Source organism: Delphinus delphis, chromosome 7 (assembly GCF_949987515.2).
Source record: "Delphinus delphis chromosome 7, mDelDel1.2, whole genome shotgun sequence".
Lineage (NCBI taxonomy): Eukaryota > Metazoa > Chordata > Mammalia > Artiodactyla > Delphinidae > Delphinus > Delphinus delphis.
The window spans coordinates 72,659,979-72,676,112 of NC_082689.1; the positions used below are offsets into that span (position 1 = coordinate 72,659,979).

Here is a 16,134-nt window from a genome sequence, read left to right on the forward strand (position 1 = left end):
CCTAGAGTCTGTCATACAGAGTGAAGAAGTAAGTCAGAAAGAGAAAAACAAATACCGTATGCTAACACATATATATGGAATCTAAAGAGAAAAAAAATGGTTCTGAAGAACCTAGGGGGCAGGACAGGAATAAAGACACAGAAGTAGAAAATGGACTTGAGGACACGGGGAGGGGGAAGGGTAAGCTGGGACGAAGTGAGAGAGTGGCATGGACATATATACACCACCAAATGTAAAATAGATAGCTAGTGGGAAGCAGTCACATAGCACAGGGAGATCAGCTTGGTGCTTTGTGACCACCTAAAGGGGTGGGATAGGGAGGGTGGGAGGGAGACACAAGAGGGAGGAGATATGGGGATATATGTATATGTATAGCTGATTCCCTTTGTTATAAAGCAGAAACTAACACACCATTGTAAAGCAATTATACTCCAATAAAGATGTTAAAAAAAGAAAACCTAGCAATCATTTTAATCATTAAGATTTTTTTTAATGTTCTCAGCAAGGCATATTGCAAATGAACTGCCAAAGACAGCTGTGCAGCTCACCTTTTAGGACACTTCCTAAATAAATACATGCAGATGCCCAGTTTCCGTACTGTAAAATGGGAACACGTCACGGCAGGGTTAAAAATTTATCTTTGGTACTGCAAGTGTGAGGAAACCGAAATGCTGGGCTTTAGAGCCATTTGGAAGAGGGCTCTACAGTATATTATTTAGTACAATATTAGAGTCATTAATTAAATAGGACCTCATGCCACTGTCTACTCCTTCTTCACAGGGTGAGGCCAACATGGCAAGAACTTTGGACAACTGAAAAAGTAAATCAAAGTATGCTTTTCTTTACCCTTTGAGATCATATCTGGACTAGGAAAAATAAAATCTTACAGGTCACCTTACCAACTCTGGCATAGGATCTAAATCAAACAATATGAAAGATAACCAGTTTTCAAATCCCCCATCTTGCTGACTAAACTTACTCCCATGTAAGAAGGACCTGAATCCAAAGGAAGTTTCCTGGCTGGAAGCAGTGATCGCACTTACAATTTTCCTTCAGCAAATCAGAAATGGCTGATGGGAAAGAGGGCTGGGGTCTGAGAGCTATTTTCTGTATCTTTAGATTCTGGTTCTGAGACTGATGGTGGGGACTGACAGGCACAAGGGGGATCTCTCAAGTGACACAATAAAAACCTATGCTCCCTTCACTAACACTGTTTTCTAAGGGGCTCTTGCCAGTGTGTAACCCTGGTGGTCACGGAGCAGAGTTCTTCTTAAGGTCCACCGAAAAGCACACTGAAACGTGTGAAGAAGGCAGATATGGGAAAGGGTGAATGCCAAGTAGGTGACCTAATGGTAAAGCATCCTTTCCTGAGGAACTTAAATCACACTGGGCCTAAGTTTCATTATTTATTCAATGAACACTTAGCAGGGTGCCTGCCTGCTGAGCCCCAGGCACTGTGCCAGGGCTGCGGTGAGCTTTAGCTCCTCATAGGAGGCTAATACAGGCACAGGGGAACAGTTATGAGAGTTCGGATGAAGAGAGATGACTTTCCTGGAGAACTGTGGGAAAGGCTGTACGAACGGGTTAGCACTTAGCTGGGGGCATCAAGAATACATGAGAATCCAACATGAGACGGGAGAAGGGCAATCAAAGTGGATCAATTATCATTCCAACCAGAGTTCACTGAATAAAGAAACCCCCCTTACTCATAACCGTTAAGATTCCATAATAGATTCCTGTCTTGCTGCCTGGCCTCTCTTCTTTCTGACCTACACCCTACACTATCAGGACAACTGCTTCCAACTAGAGCAATGTGTTTCAACCTGTCTCCTTTACAGACCTAATGAAGGTGACACTCATCATCACCTGGTTCCTGGTTCTCCACAATCTAATGCCAGCTTTACTCTTCCAACCTCATAAGCCACTAGGTCCTTTCAGTACACATCCTGGAAACTACCAAGCCTCTTGGAACTCCAGTACAGCAATGCGAGATCATACACACTTCTGCGCATACTTTCCCTCTTTCTCTGGTCAGCCCGGTTTCCATTTCTGCAGGACCCACTCACTCACCCGACATTGTCTGACTGAGCCCCACTGCCATGCCAGGCGCCAAGCTGGGCACTGAGATCCAGACACAAAGCCCCAAATCACTGACAATAAGTATTACTCACAATATGTATTTTACTAACAGATTTTTAACGAACCTATGGAATTAGCTAATTCAAACTATATAACCCTAAAATTATTTAATATTTTAAAATATTTACTACAGAAAATAATCTAACAGCCATGCATATATCAACAACCCCCTTGTTTAACAGATATCAATATTCATATTTTTTGTTATGTTTGTTCCAGATGGCAGTCTTAAATAAAACGTTACAGATTTGGCTAAAGCCGAATTCCTGATAGCTTCCTCCTCCCCTTCGTCCCTAGAGGTACCCCTATCTTAAAGTGGTGTCATCCTGAAACATTTTTTATACTTTTACTAGAGATGCACTGATTCGTAAAATCAAACACTATTTAAATTCAGTATTATGTATATTTTAAAATATTCATAAAGATAACCTATACCTATTCTTTTGCAACTTGTAGTTTTCACTCAAAAGTCTGTTCTGCAAAGATGTCCACGTTGATACATGTAGTTGTTTCGTTTTAATGGCTCTTGAGTTTACTTATCCACAGTTTATTTCCCATTTCTATCCTGATTCAAATTTTTTACTTTTGCAAATAATGTTACAATAAGCATCTTTGTACCTGTCTTCCTGTGCATACCTGTCAGACTTTCTCCAATGATATCAAGTTCTTAAAAGTTTTAAATCCTGCTCTCCTGCTTGCTGATTCTTACTTATCCTTGAGTTTTTCTGACTTGAGTTTTTTATTATCTGATTGTGAGCGCATCTTTGGTGATGTCAGTTTCTCAGCTGGGTATTCCTGAACAATGCATACAGTTACATTTGGGCTCCAGACCCACATACCGTGCAAGCCTGGGGTGGTCCAAGGGTGCAGCTTTTGAGGGTCATGGCTTAATGCAGTGTTCCCAAGTTCAAGTCTACCACCGTGAGCACATAAGGCCTCACTCTTTGGTCCCTGCAGGGGTATTAAACCTAAGACTCCAGTGCTTTGTTGGGGGCTTGACAGTGCCCAGGCCTCCTGAACTCAATGCAGCTCAAATGCTTGTGGCTCTGGCTTTTTTTTTTTTGAAGATGTTGGAGGTAGGAGTTTATTTATTTATTTTTGCTGTGTTGGGTCTTCGTTTCTGTGCGAGGGCCTTCTCTAGTTGTGGCAAACCGGCGCCACTCTTCATTGCGGTGCGCGGGCCTCTCACTATTACGGCCTCTCTTGTTGCGGAGCACAGACTCCAGACGTGCAGGCTCAGCAGTTGTGCCTCACGGGCCCAGTCGCTCCGCGGCATGTGGGATCCTCCCAGACCAGGGCTCGAACCCGTGTCCCCTGCATTAGCAGACAGATTCTCAACCACTGCGCCACCAGGGAAGCCCGTGGCTCTGGCTTTTGGTTCTCTATTTCTGGTACCTGGGGATTTTCCTTTCTCCTTTGCCATTTCCTCTAGGTATTATTGACATATCAAATATCTCTAGGAGTTTACCGAGAAAAGTTCTATGTTCGTTTAATTGGCAAAATTGTCAGAATAAACGCCTTAACTGAATTCTTTAAATACTGATTTAATTTTTCTAATAGTGTAAAATTACATTTGAAAAAATCTGGAAATATATAACACTACGTTATTTAGCTTGTGAACTGTTCTTTTTGGTGCTAAACATACAGATATCCTTTAAAAAAACTGGGTAAAATTAAAACAAATTTTTGTTTTGACAATTTTAACTTTCTTGATAAATTATCTAATTGAGGAGTACAAAGCTAGAGTTAGAAATTTTTGATTTGTAATTTTACACCTTGCTTATAATTTCTCTTCCTATGAACAACTGCCTGGATGTCTTAAAAATGATCACATAATTTGATATCTGTGTTTTGAAAGTTTTCTTGATCTTACTTGCATGCTTTATGCCTTACTAAACATACTAACGTGCATAATTGTTAAGGGTCAAAGATTTAAAAATTCATGACAATACAATTTTATCTGCCTAATAATTTTAAATTCATAGCAATCAGCTGGGAAAGACAAACTACAGACAGCATTGTATTCACCAAGAAGGATTTTTTGGCTATGAATAACAGAAGATAATGAGAAATATAACAATTACGATGTTAGAAACAGCTGAAAGACAAGTTACTATGGGCATACACCTACTTAGGATTAAACAAACTAAGCTTAAAAATGCAAGCAACAGAAGTATTTTATGGTAGGCTTTATTGGAATATGTAAATACTAAGAAAGAAACCCACAGATTGCATAAGTAGTGATTTCACCATTTGGAGTTGTGGCCGTAATTTTTATTCTAATGATATTTTAAATAGCATAACAGGCTACTTAAATATAAAATACTTGTGATTAAATGTGTTTTTTCCAGTAATATACTGGTTTTGCATTTACTATATATTTTTTAAAATTAATTTTTATTGGTGTATAGTTGCTTTACAACGTTGTGTTAGTTTCTACTGTACAGCAAAATGAATCAGCTATACATATACATGTATCCCTTCTTTTTTGGATTTCCTTCCCATTTAGGTCACCACAGTGCACTAAGTAGAGTTCCCTGTGCTATACAGTAGGTTCTCAGTAGTTATCTATTTTATACATAGTATCAGTAGTGTATATATGTCAATCCCAATCTCCCAATTCGTCCCACCCTCCTTCCCCCCTTGGTATCCGTACATTTGTTCTCTACATCTGGGTCTCTATTTCTGCTTTGCAAATAAGATCATCTATACCATTTTTCTAGATTCCACATATATGCGTTAATAATACGATATTTTTCTTTTCGACTTACTTCGCATTTACTATATTTGAATACACAATTATTTCATATAGTAATTATTTCGTATAGTAGTTTTCCAGAGTTCTAGAAAACTCCAAGTAAATTGAATGTGTTTTTCAAAGCTAGATAAATGTTATGACTTAGAAATATTTCTGAGTTAAAAAAAATCAATCAGGTTTTCAAAGCCAATTAGCTTTGCCAAATAATTAACAATTGTTGAAAACATTCATTAACTTTGTCTACATAAAAGAAATCAAATTTCTAAAGTTAGCATAGTAGCTTTTGCTAGAGAGGCATACCAGTGCTGTATAAAACACTTCAAGCACAGGACTGAAAGATAATCAATATTACAAGAGGTTTCTCAAAATTAGAATAAATTGACATTTTTGGTATCCATTTCAGGAAGGCCAGTTAACAGTGACAACACTAAAAGCATCATTTGCTGCATCTAGGACAACTTAATAATGTGTGACTTGAAGGCGTGTAAGAAAATAGAGCCATCGGCCCTGTACCTGGTGCTCGCGATGCTTGGTGATTCTGCTCCAAGCCTACATCTTTCTAGCTGACTGGCAACAATCTGCCTTTCCACCTCCAGTTCTCGGGTTAGTCGCTGAAACTGAAGCTCCTGTGATTCAAGGAAATAGAAGGCATATAAGGCACCAGGTTTGCTTAGGCAGATACATGAATTCATGTACGTCACAGGAAACACAGGAACATGCCCGTAATGTAACACTACAGTGTGGCCTTACGAGATTAGGGTTTTGAATAGAACTCAACAACCTACTAATTTGTAGCTTTTACAAACTTAAAGGCACTAGAATATGTGTCTTCGTTTGAAACTGAAAACATGTAGACCTTTATTTGGCCTTTTTTGCTGTTGGTGGTGGTGGTTCTAAATGAGGTCTTCAAACAGTACTTTTGCTCCAGTGATGTATTAAAGTAAGGTCTGCAGAGTCCTCACTCGATGTGCCTACATTAGAGGCACACCAACCAATACAGGCCTCAACAGCCAATTCTTCCATCCCTCATACTGTATGTTAGCATAGCATTAAAAAAAAAAAAGAAGTAAATTCCTGTAATGAGAATCACTTGACCATATTTGATACAAAGCCTTTCCACTGTTAAGAAAAAAAATCATTACAACTCCACAAAAAAGTCTTTCTATATTTATCTATAATACACATTTTTTCCTATTGTCACAAATGCATTCATGTGTCACTTCATGAAGGGACAAGAGAAAAAATAATGAAAAAGTCTGAGCCATAATATAGAATTTAAAATTGTATTAAAAAGCTGGAAAGATTGTCTCAAGAAATTACATTCTACATTCTACGATGCATCATGAAGGCCAGTATTCTATTCTAGGAGAAATGTTTTAACATTATTTGTACTTATCTCATTGTTATCTTGACAGGATTTTAATAAATAGAAAGCAGGCCATGCCATAAAATATCTATAAATCAAATCAAGTATACACTAAAGGCTTTAAGCCACAAATAACATCTCCAGTAACACCTCAAGCTCCCTTGTGCCACATTAACTCCTTACAAGTCTACTCAAAGCAAATGCTGAACTGTAAGTGGTTTCATTGGACACTGACTCCTGGTTCAAAATACGACAGATGAACCCTAAGTCTAGGAGCTAATCAGAAATAAAACTACCTTAGTTTTGTTTATAATAATAATATTACTGACAACATAATATTATTTATGACAATGTGTATTTGTCATGCAAACAAAAATAAAAAACAATTTAATTGAAAAGTGTATTAACTCCCTGCGGAGTCAGGCAAACGTGCAGTTACTTGACAGCATTGGCCGTGCAAATTCTACAAACTATTCCTAGAATAATTCTTAAGAAACAGTCCGTGAACTCCTTATTGCTTCCTGATATTGAGAGTCCTTTTCTAATGAGCCCAGTTGGTGTGGGCGTATAGGGCAGTGCCTGAATGAGTAATAGTTGGCCCAATAATGCCGTACAATAGGATCATAATGGGTAAGTAGGACACTGCCTACATCTGCTTAACACTTCCTAGACCACAGGCTTTTGATAAATGTTCGGCAACAAAAGATCAGATAGATAATAATTGCACAACATTCAGTACCAGGCTAAGATCATTGATTTTAAGGACAAATAGTATTATGTTTACTTCACACTTAGTCTTTCTTTGTCCTTAAACAGCATCATAGTTTCTGTGATACGCTTCCATTCTTTCTATTATTTTACTCAATTGTCTTATTATACACATCTTTTCCTGGAAGACTGGCTGCTTGGATCAAGGTGGGCCAGGAAAGGACCATCTGTGCATCTCAAAATATTCCCCAAGCCATCACATAACTTTTGTGTTCTCAGTTCAGTGGCAACTAGGGATTGAGGGCTGGAGGGTTTTCTTCATTTTGCGATAGCCAAAAGTTACCAGGGTAGGATTGAGGCATGTTTCAAATGAGAACATTAAAAAAATTTCCATTCATAGAAAAAAAACATTTTAGTGGATTTTTAAAATCATATTTGTAGCTGCCTATGGCCTTTTGAGCATCCTTTCAAGGAAATGGTTGGGAAATTTCCTGCTTGAAGGCACAGGTTGGAACTTAATGACCCGTAATTCCTTCCCTTAGAAGCTGAGACAGATGCCTTTGGCTCTGCCGAGAAGATGCCAGACTGTGACTTGGATGCTGAAACCAAGACAGTGACATCAGAAAATATGAAGCTCGTTTTCTCTCTTTCTTTCACCTTCTTGCTGTACTCCCTGCAGTAGGACTCAAGGAAATGACCTCCACACAAACTATGTTTATACTTGGTGGCAGTGGCAGTGTTGACATACTGCTAGAAACCATTTACAGTTGTCAAGTTGCTAGAAGAGCCTCTGTACCCACGATGCAGCTACATTTTGTTAGAAGTTGGGAAATTCCTTTAACACTCATATGAACTGAGTAAAGTCTACACTGTATCCCTCCTGGCTGTGGAGCCCATAATACTGAACATTACTGGCTACTTTTATCAAAACCATTTTATCCATTATTTGCCCACACTTCTCACAAGTATGACATCATTAAAGCCCCCAAAGCAGACTCTCAGGAAGCTGTAAAGCATGGAATCTATAAAGGTTATCTAATACCTGTGGATATTTACAAGTAAAAAATATATATGCTTTTTAATAAAATTATTAATACTACTTCTACAGAATACAAATAAAACTCCCACATGTGACTGGCACCAAGATGAATGAGTAGGATATAAATATTTGACAATTCTGTCTCTACTGGCTTCTTAGACTGACTGACAAGGAAGACGGTATTACATATAAAAACACATCTAATGATTTCCAAAATAACACTCATTGAGATGATTATGCAGTGATACCATCCATAAATTTAAAATTTTAATATTTTATCCTCTAAACATAGTGTGTGAATGCTGATCTTTACTGCAGCATCCCAAACTGGGCATCTAAATTACAGGGGGATCCTTTGAGAAGAGCAAGGAAATAATGTTAAAAGCATTTGCCAATGATTAGTACATGACAATTTCCTCTTAAATTCTGTCAAACAAGACCGTAATCAAGCTTAGAAGGAAAGCCAAGCCTACTAACATGCTATAAAAGTGGAGTCAGTTCACATGCGTTTGGAAGCTTTTGTTTATATTTACCTCATCTCTCTCAGTAAGTATATTGATAAATATTCTCTGAGAGTCAAGGGAATAGAAGGAAACAAAGATTCACTTGCATGATCTTGTATGGTAGACAGAAACGCATGGCCCGAGGAGGCCCAAGGAAGGACTCAATACCCCAGTGGTCAGTGCCTTCAGGGGGCCCTCAGAGGCAGAGAATCTCCTTGACCAAGGAAGTTGTACCCTTCTGGGCAGGCTGCATGCAGCCACTGATTGAGGTGAGAATATAAAAGCCGGATCCAGATTTGCTTCAGAGCTTTCCATGGGCTTGACTGTCTGGCATGGTATTTGGACCTCTCCCCTGCCCAAGCCTGCTTTTCCTTGCCCTCACCTCCACAAGTGCTGATCTATAATAAACATTCTGCATGCAAAACTCCACTCCAGTGAGAACCCAACCTGGGATAGTACTGTTTTTGGATTCCTTTCATATAATGATAGAAGTTTTCTCTCACTCCTAATTTTTCAATACTGTGAGATGCTTTAAATGTACTGAAAAAGTATAAACAATAATACAATGAGCTTTGGCAAAGCTGAGCCAGCTCTAGCAAATCTTACTGTTTTGCTACATTTGCTTCAGGTTTTTTGAGAAATAAAATATTACAGATACAATGGAATCCCCTGGTTTCTTCTTCCTGGATCTTATTTCTCTCTCTTCTTCCCTCTCCGGAAGAAACCATTAGCTTGAATTTGGTGTTTAATATTCACATGAATATTTTATATTCTTACTACTCCATATATACAGATCCATAAATAATATATAGTATTGTTTTGCATATTCATACAATTTATATCAATGGTATAATACACTCAGTGCTCTGCAGATTGGTTTTATTATAATATGATTTTGAGATTTATCAGTATCAGTACACATAGATCTAGTTCATTTATTTCCATTGCTCAACAGTATTCTATTGTACAACTACAGCACAATATATTTATATGTTCTTATAATGATGAACCCTTGGGTTGCTTCCAATTTTGTGCAATTATAAGCGTACTGCAAAATAAGCATCACTGTATAAATCATCTTGTGCACATGTGCCAGACCCCTCCAGTAGAGACACAGACGTGGAATTGTTGGGTTGAAGGCTACGCATATCTTCAAGTTTACTTGATAACGATTATCAAATTACCTTCCAAAGTAGTTGTACCAATTTACATTCCAGTCAGCAGTGTATGAGGGCTCCAGTTTCTGTACATTTTCACTGATACCGATTTGCATTTTGGGGCTTAAATTTCCTTCCTTCCCTCCTTCCTTCCTCCCTCCCTCCCTCCCCTCCTTCCCTCCCTCTTTCCTTCCTTCTCTCCTTCCCTCCCTCCCTTCCTTTCTTTCTTTGTAATCTGATAGGCATGGGGTGCTACCTTGCATTTATTTTATTTTGTATTTCCTTGTTAACCAACATCTTTCCAGATGCTTATTGGCCATTTAGGTACCCTCTCTCACAGGTATCATAAACGCTCAGGGGGATACTTTCTCCCTACTACCAGCACCCAAGCTTGTCCTCTTCTGGGGGACAGGTTTCTCAACACCCTTGTACTAATGCTGTTGCTCTGTAAAGTTTTATGTTTGGGCAAGGGATATCCCATTAGACTCCCCATCTTGGGCAGCCCTCAAAGGGCACATGGCATTTGACATCTAATGGTATGCTCAAGATCACCGAGGCTTGACACATACTTTCAAGGTGGAAGCCAGGTTTACTGCTTACTTAGCTTAGGAGTCTCACTTTCATTTTGGTTTTTGTTTCTGTGAGTACTTTACTTCCTTGGCAGCTCAGCCTTGCTTTTAAAAACACAATTTAAATACTTTATTCAGTATACGTATTTAGTTTCTTTCAGTGGGGAGACCGGTTAGGGTATTGAATATGCCAGAAATGGGAGTCTCCACAGCTTTTTCATATTTTCTCTTAATTTCTCTGAGAATTTCTCAGTATTTCTTTCAATTCACTATTTCTCTGTTTGCCTCGTGAAGGGTTTATCTCATCTATTATTCACTTTTTTCCAATGACAATGTTTTCCATTTCTGAGACTTCTAGTTGGGTCTTCTTCATACCCACCTGTTCCTGCTGTTCATTTGGAGTGAAACCTCTACCTAAACTCCAGGTACCTCAGTCCTAAATGCGACCTTAAACTGGTGATTCAGTGTTTTTTTTAAACAGAAATAATACTGCATACCTAGTCATGTCTCCTGCCACTGGCTTCCAGAAGCCCAGGAGGCTTCCAGCATTAGGTCCTTCCACTCCCATCTCCTTCAATAAGCAGGAAGCGCTCCATCCCAGACCTCAGCTTCAAGGACTCTGGTGCTGGCACTAAAAACAGGGCATACTTCACCCTCTTGTGGCCTCCTAGCCCCTCTCACCTTCATTAAAGCCTCACTGATGGCCAGTAGTGACGTATCTCCTGACCCTTTCCAACTGTGCCCTATGGAAGCCTCGTTCCAGTTTGCAAATTCTGTTTATAAACTCTTCATCTTTTACTTAGAATATTCTCCATCTCAGGGTTACTAAGAAGACTCTCCACCTACAGACTTTAATTGAAATGTAGTTCTTTCCTGAAAATACTGCTTCTTCTGACCTCTGTCTGGTGAAGACTATGCATTCTTCACACCACAGCTGAGGTGCTCCAGAGAAGGAAACTGGCCTTCCCCTGGTTCCTCACTACCTCTACTTTTAGCATGAAGTTGTATATAATATTCCTCACTGTCCTCCTGTCAGTAGAATCTGTAATCATATTCCCACTTACATTCTTTTTTTAAAAAAAGATTTATTTATTTATTTATTTTTTGGGCTGCATTGGGTCTTAGTTGCAGCATGAGGGATCTTCGTTGGGGCATGCGGGATCTTTCACTGAGGCACAGTCTCTTTGTTGTAGTGCTCGGACTTCTCTCTAGTTGTGGTGTGTGGGTTTTCTCTTCTCTAGTTGTGGCACACGGCTCCAGGGCATGTGGGTTCTGTAGTTGTGGCACGCAGGCTCCAGAGCGCGTGGGCTCTGTAGTTTGCGGCACGTGGGCTCTCTAGTTGAGGCGTGAGAGCTCAGTAGTTGTGGCAAGTGGGCTTAGCTGCCCTGTGGCATGTGGGATCTTAGTTTACTGACCAGGGATCAAACTCACGTCCCTTGCATTGGAAGGTGGATTCTTTACCACTGGACCGCCAAGGAAGTCTCGTCCACTTACATTCTTACATTAGTACGCTGTGTTCCCTCTTGCCTTAGATGCTAGAAACAATTCTTCTTCCAAACTTGTGCAAAAGCTCATTGGGGGTCATGCCATACAACTACAGTTGCCCACTTGTATCACTAGCATCTATTTACTTCAGGTTGTTCTAACTGATTCACTAATTCAGGAGTGGCTACAATAGTTACTACCACTATGACGATGACAATTAAGAAACAGCAGTAGGCATTCCTATCAGGCCATTAGCGATGACACTCTCAATTTCCTGTCCCACATTTATGTTAGTCCTCAATCCTCTTCCAGGATTGGTAGAGGAGTGTCCCCTTCCTGTCTAAGGCCAGACTCTCCATGCCCTCTTGCCTCTTCCAGGATCTTGCTTCTCTTTCCCAAATCGTCAGTGTTTCCTCTCAGTTTAATGCTTAAATCTTCTCATCAGAAAACATCTTCTTGACCTCAGGACTCCTCAATCTCTGTTTCCTTCCCATTTGACCTATACTACCTTTTAGTAAATATTTCTCTTTAAATTGACTCCTTTTTAAGACAAGACAGTATCATTCTAGCATTAAATCACTGAAATCCTGGTTTCTAATGCTTCTATATAATTTTCCTAATATAAATTAAAATATGTAATTTTTAAAGATGTTCATCTGTGTATTAAAAACCCATTCACATCACAGTACATGTACAACACACCAGGGGTCAACATACCTTTCCATGTCTATACATCTCAGCAGGAAAGTACTGAGTACTGGTTAGACTGAAAGAAGTAAACTGACAAGGCCATTATTTGATACAATCAGTGCTTACGTAAGAAATAATTTTTATTTCAATCACTGTTGCTTAAAAATCTTCCAATAATAATAATTTACCTTTCTAATTTAGTATGGTAAAAGAGTTTTATATCACTAAAAGATCAATCATCACTGAATAATAATGTTAGATTTTTAAGGTGCAGAGAATTTCACAGTGTATGTCCTATATCAGGATATACTATAGCATTTTTTTCTCTTTTGCATGTTAAAAAGATGAGTAAATTATGGTCATGATCATATATTTGATGCTCTTGAGTCAGGCCTAGAGAACTACTTTAAAAATGAATATTTAAGAGCTAGTAAGAAATCCTCAAAGCATCCCAGATTCCATTCCCAAATCTAGGCTGATACCAAAACCAAAGCAATCATATTTTGAAAGGGTCCCTGAACTCTCAATCTTAATAACCATCCACTAGTGCAGAGGTGATCAAATGTCCTGACCTTCTATCACAGTTTACATAATAATTGACAAGTCTTTATTAAGTCTACTTGGTAGTCACTAAAAACCATATATAATTAATTATAAAAATGCTAACTACATGATGTTTAACCCCTCTGTACTGACCAGATCCTTTTGTTAAGAAGAAACATCGCCTTTCTCAATCAAACTGTGTTCTCAGATACCAGTGCCCCACTCTCCCATAGGGGTTTAAACCTTCAAGCAGGTTTGAAAACTGCTGCCCAGAAGATTCCAAAGCTTGGAGGTGCACAGTGACACTAGCATATTAAAAGTTTTCAGACGTCCACCAGTAGGATATCAGCTTACCTTTCTATAACCTGGCCATTCTTTGATTTATTGAAACTAACCACACCTTTTCTTTTTCAAGTAATAACTATTAACATCTCAAGAAACAATATTGTCTTGCAGAACACAACTTAGTCAACAGTAAAAATTCAGCTCAGGGAATTCCCCTGGTGGTCCAGTGGTTAGGACTCTGAGCTCTCACTGCTGAGGGCGTGGGTTCAATCCCCTGTTGGGGAACTAAGATCCCACAAGCCAAAATAAATAAATAAATAAAATAAGAATTCAGCTCCTTTTTATTCTACTTTGGGATGGTTGAACTAAGGGGTACTATCCTGTACTCTACATTAAAAATATACCTTACATGTTGGAAAACAAAATTTTAATTACTTTGGTCAAGGCTGAGTATTTACAAAGGGCTGGTCACCACAAAGGGTTAACCTTTAAATGGAAACTCCTGACCTCACACCACTCTGAAGACAGGAAGGGAATGATTGTTAGGATGCTACTGCTGGATTAGTTGCTCTAAGCTATGCCCACAGTTTTTTACATTTAGATCTTCTTTAAGATAACAGAAAAACATGAGACACAACCACCAATCTGATTTTTTGTTATACTAGTTGACATTCAAATAGGAGATGATCAACATTCAGATCTTTATTGTTTTATCCTACTATCAAACCACACAGGATTATACCAGGTTTTAGCTTTGATATCTATCCTTCAGTTTTAATGAAGCAGAGAGAATGGCAAAGCTTACCAGATGCTCTAAATCTATATTCTAAACCTCAGGCTCTTATCTGTAACTGTCACCAAAGCTCCTTTATTAGGAAATCAAAATGAAGAGAGGTTTACATTAAAACACACTAATGAAAGCTCTGCTTAGAGCCACATACAGAGAAGGCTGAGGCAAACAGGTAAAAGCTCAAGCCTTTCCTACAGCATCACCGATGGCTTTATAAAAACTTGTCTACCCACCAGTAGCTCACTGGCTCTTTAATCTCTTACCTGGCAATCTCTGAACATTGCATGGGCCTGTGTACACCGGTGATGTCCAAATCCACTATCTCTAATCAGATTCAAACTGATGTTTTCAATGGTAGTGAACTAAGCATTTTGATGGTAGTGAACTAAGCATCTCTACTTGAAGGATGAGCCATGGCTCACATCTAGCCATACCACCCCCTGCCTCCTGTGTTTTCTATTTCTCCACTGCAGTGGTCCTCGAAGTACGGGCCCTGAACCAGCAGCATCAGTATCACCTGGAAACTTCTTTGAACCAGAAGGGGTCAGGTCCAGCCACTGGTACTTGAACAGGACCTCCAGGAGATTCTCATGCATACAAAAGTTCCAGAATCACTAACCAAATGGAACCACCATTCCCCTTTTACTCAGACTCAAAATGCAAGTGTTTTCATCTTTGCATCATTTTCCCCTTTCCCTTATTCCCCATTTCTCACACGTTAAATGGTTTCCCAAATCCCGTCACTCAACCTCTCTACCACTATTGAATCTATTCCCTTCCTTGCCATTCCCACCACTACTACCCTAATTCAGACTCACATTAACTTTAGACTATTGTAATAACCCTGCACTAAGTCTTCTCCCCACCGTGGTGGCGAGGGGCCTTCATTCTGCTTTTCACATTTCTCCCAGATAAATCTGTTGAGTAGTAGTAACTGAGTAGTAGTAACTACTCATCAATAATCTCTATCCTTTCCTGAGTGTTTCCTGAACTCCAGGCTCTCTGCTAAGCTTTAACATGCATTACGTCGTTAACTTCTTAGTCAGACTGCAAGGTAGTGAAGGTTACCCTCATTCACAGAGGGCTGACTTGACTGAAGTCATTCAAAACCAAGATTTGAATCACATCAGTCTGACTCCTAACCCCATGGTGTTAACCACTGCACACCATGCCCTTCACACCCAACCTGTAGTACGGTTACCACAGCCTTATTTTAAGACCCTCGGCAGTCTGCCCCAAATACCTTTTTTTCAGTCTCCTGCCACTCTCCTTCATGCACCTGGACAGAACTATTCATAATTTCCTATACTTACCACTCAGAGCTTTTTCTCACCTTGCTCCATCCACCTGAAATATCACCCTCCCGCGTGCCTAGAGTCCTTTATCCAGCCCTTGGGTAAAGCACTTAGCCATTACATGTGTTCCATTTACTAAACTGAATTCTCCTTAAAGAACAGTGAAATCTATATTTCATCCATCTAGCTTCTTACAAGACCAAGACAAGAAAATCCTGCTAATTCATTCTGGGTGGATTTTACACAGTACACTTTATTTCGTATGTTATAATCGATCACATAAATTTTTAAACTGACTGATTCCTAAGTATTTTTATATAATGACAGGCATAATATATTATGGTTGGTCCTTTATGAGGCTCTTAAAGCATTTCAAATGTAATAATAATCACATGCTTACAACGTAGGTAAGGGAAATCAGAAAAATCAGTGGTACAAAAGGATCTGCTACCTTTAAAGTCACAGCGATATGAAGGCAGAGCTGTAACTAGAACCTGTGTTTCCCTAAATTTTGTTGACTGCTCTTTCAATAAATCAGCTCTGCCCGTGCTCCGCAACAAGAGAAGCCACCGCAATGAGAAGCCCGCGCACTGCAATGAAGAGTAGCCCTCCGCTCGCCACAACCAGAGAAAGCCCGCACGCAGCAACAAACACCCAACGCAACCAAAAATAAATAAACAAATAAATAAATTTAAAAAAATAATAAAAAATAAATCAGCTCTGTCAGGGATTTCATATTATTCATGGTGACATGGGCAAATAGGTTCTCTCTTTTTTTTTTTTGCAGTACGCGGGCCTCTCCCGTTG

The 16,134-nt window shown here is 39.2% G+C and overlaps 1 protein-coding gene across 15 annotated transcripts in view; it reads right to left on the bottom strand.

Moving 5' to 3' along the window:
- The window catches only part of PKP4 (plakophilin 4), a 251,983-nt gene that overhangs the window by 110,043 nt on the left and 125,806 nt on the right, over positions 1-16,134 (bottom strand). For 14 of the 15 annotated variants that reach the window (XM_069540863.1, XM_060016763.1, XM_069540861.1 and 11 more), the window contains one exon: positions 5,411-5,523. The exons of the other annotated variant lie outside the window; for it this stretch is intronic. In XM_069540863.1, coding sequence (XP_069396964.1) covers positions 5,411-5,523 — 113 coding nt within the window. Of the gene's footprint in view, positions 1-5,410; positions 5,524-16,134 lie in introns of those variants that run through there. 15 annotated transcript variants of the gene reach the window in all.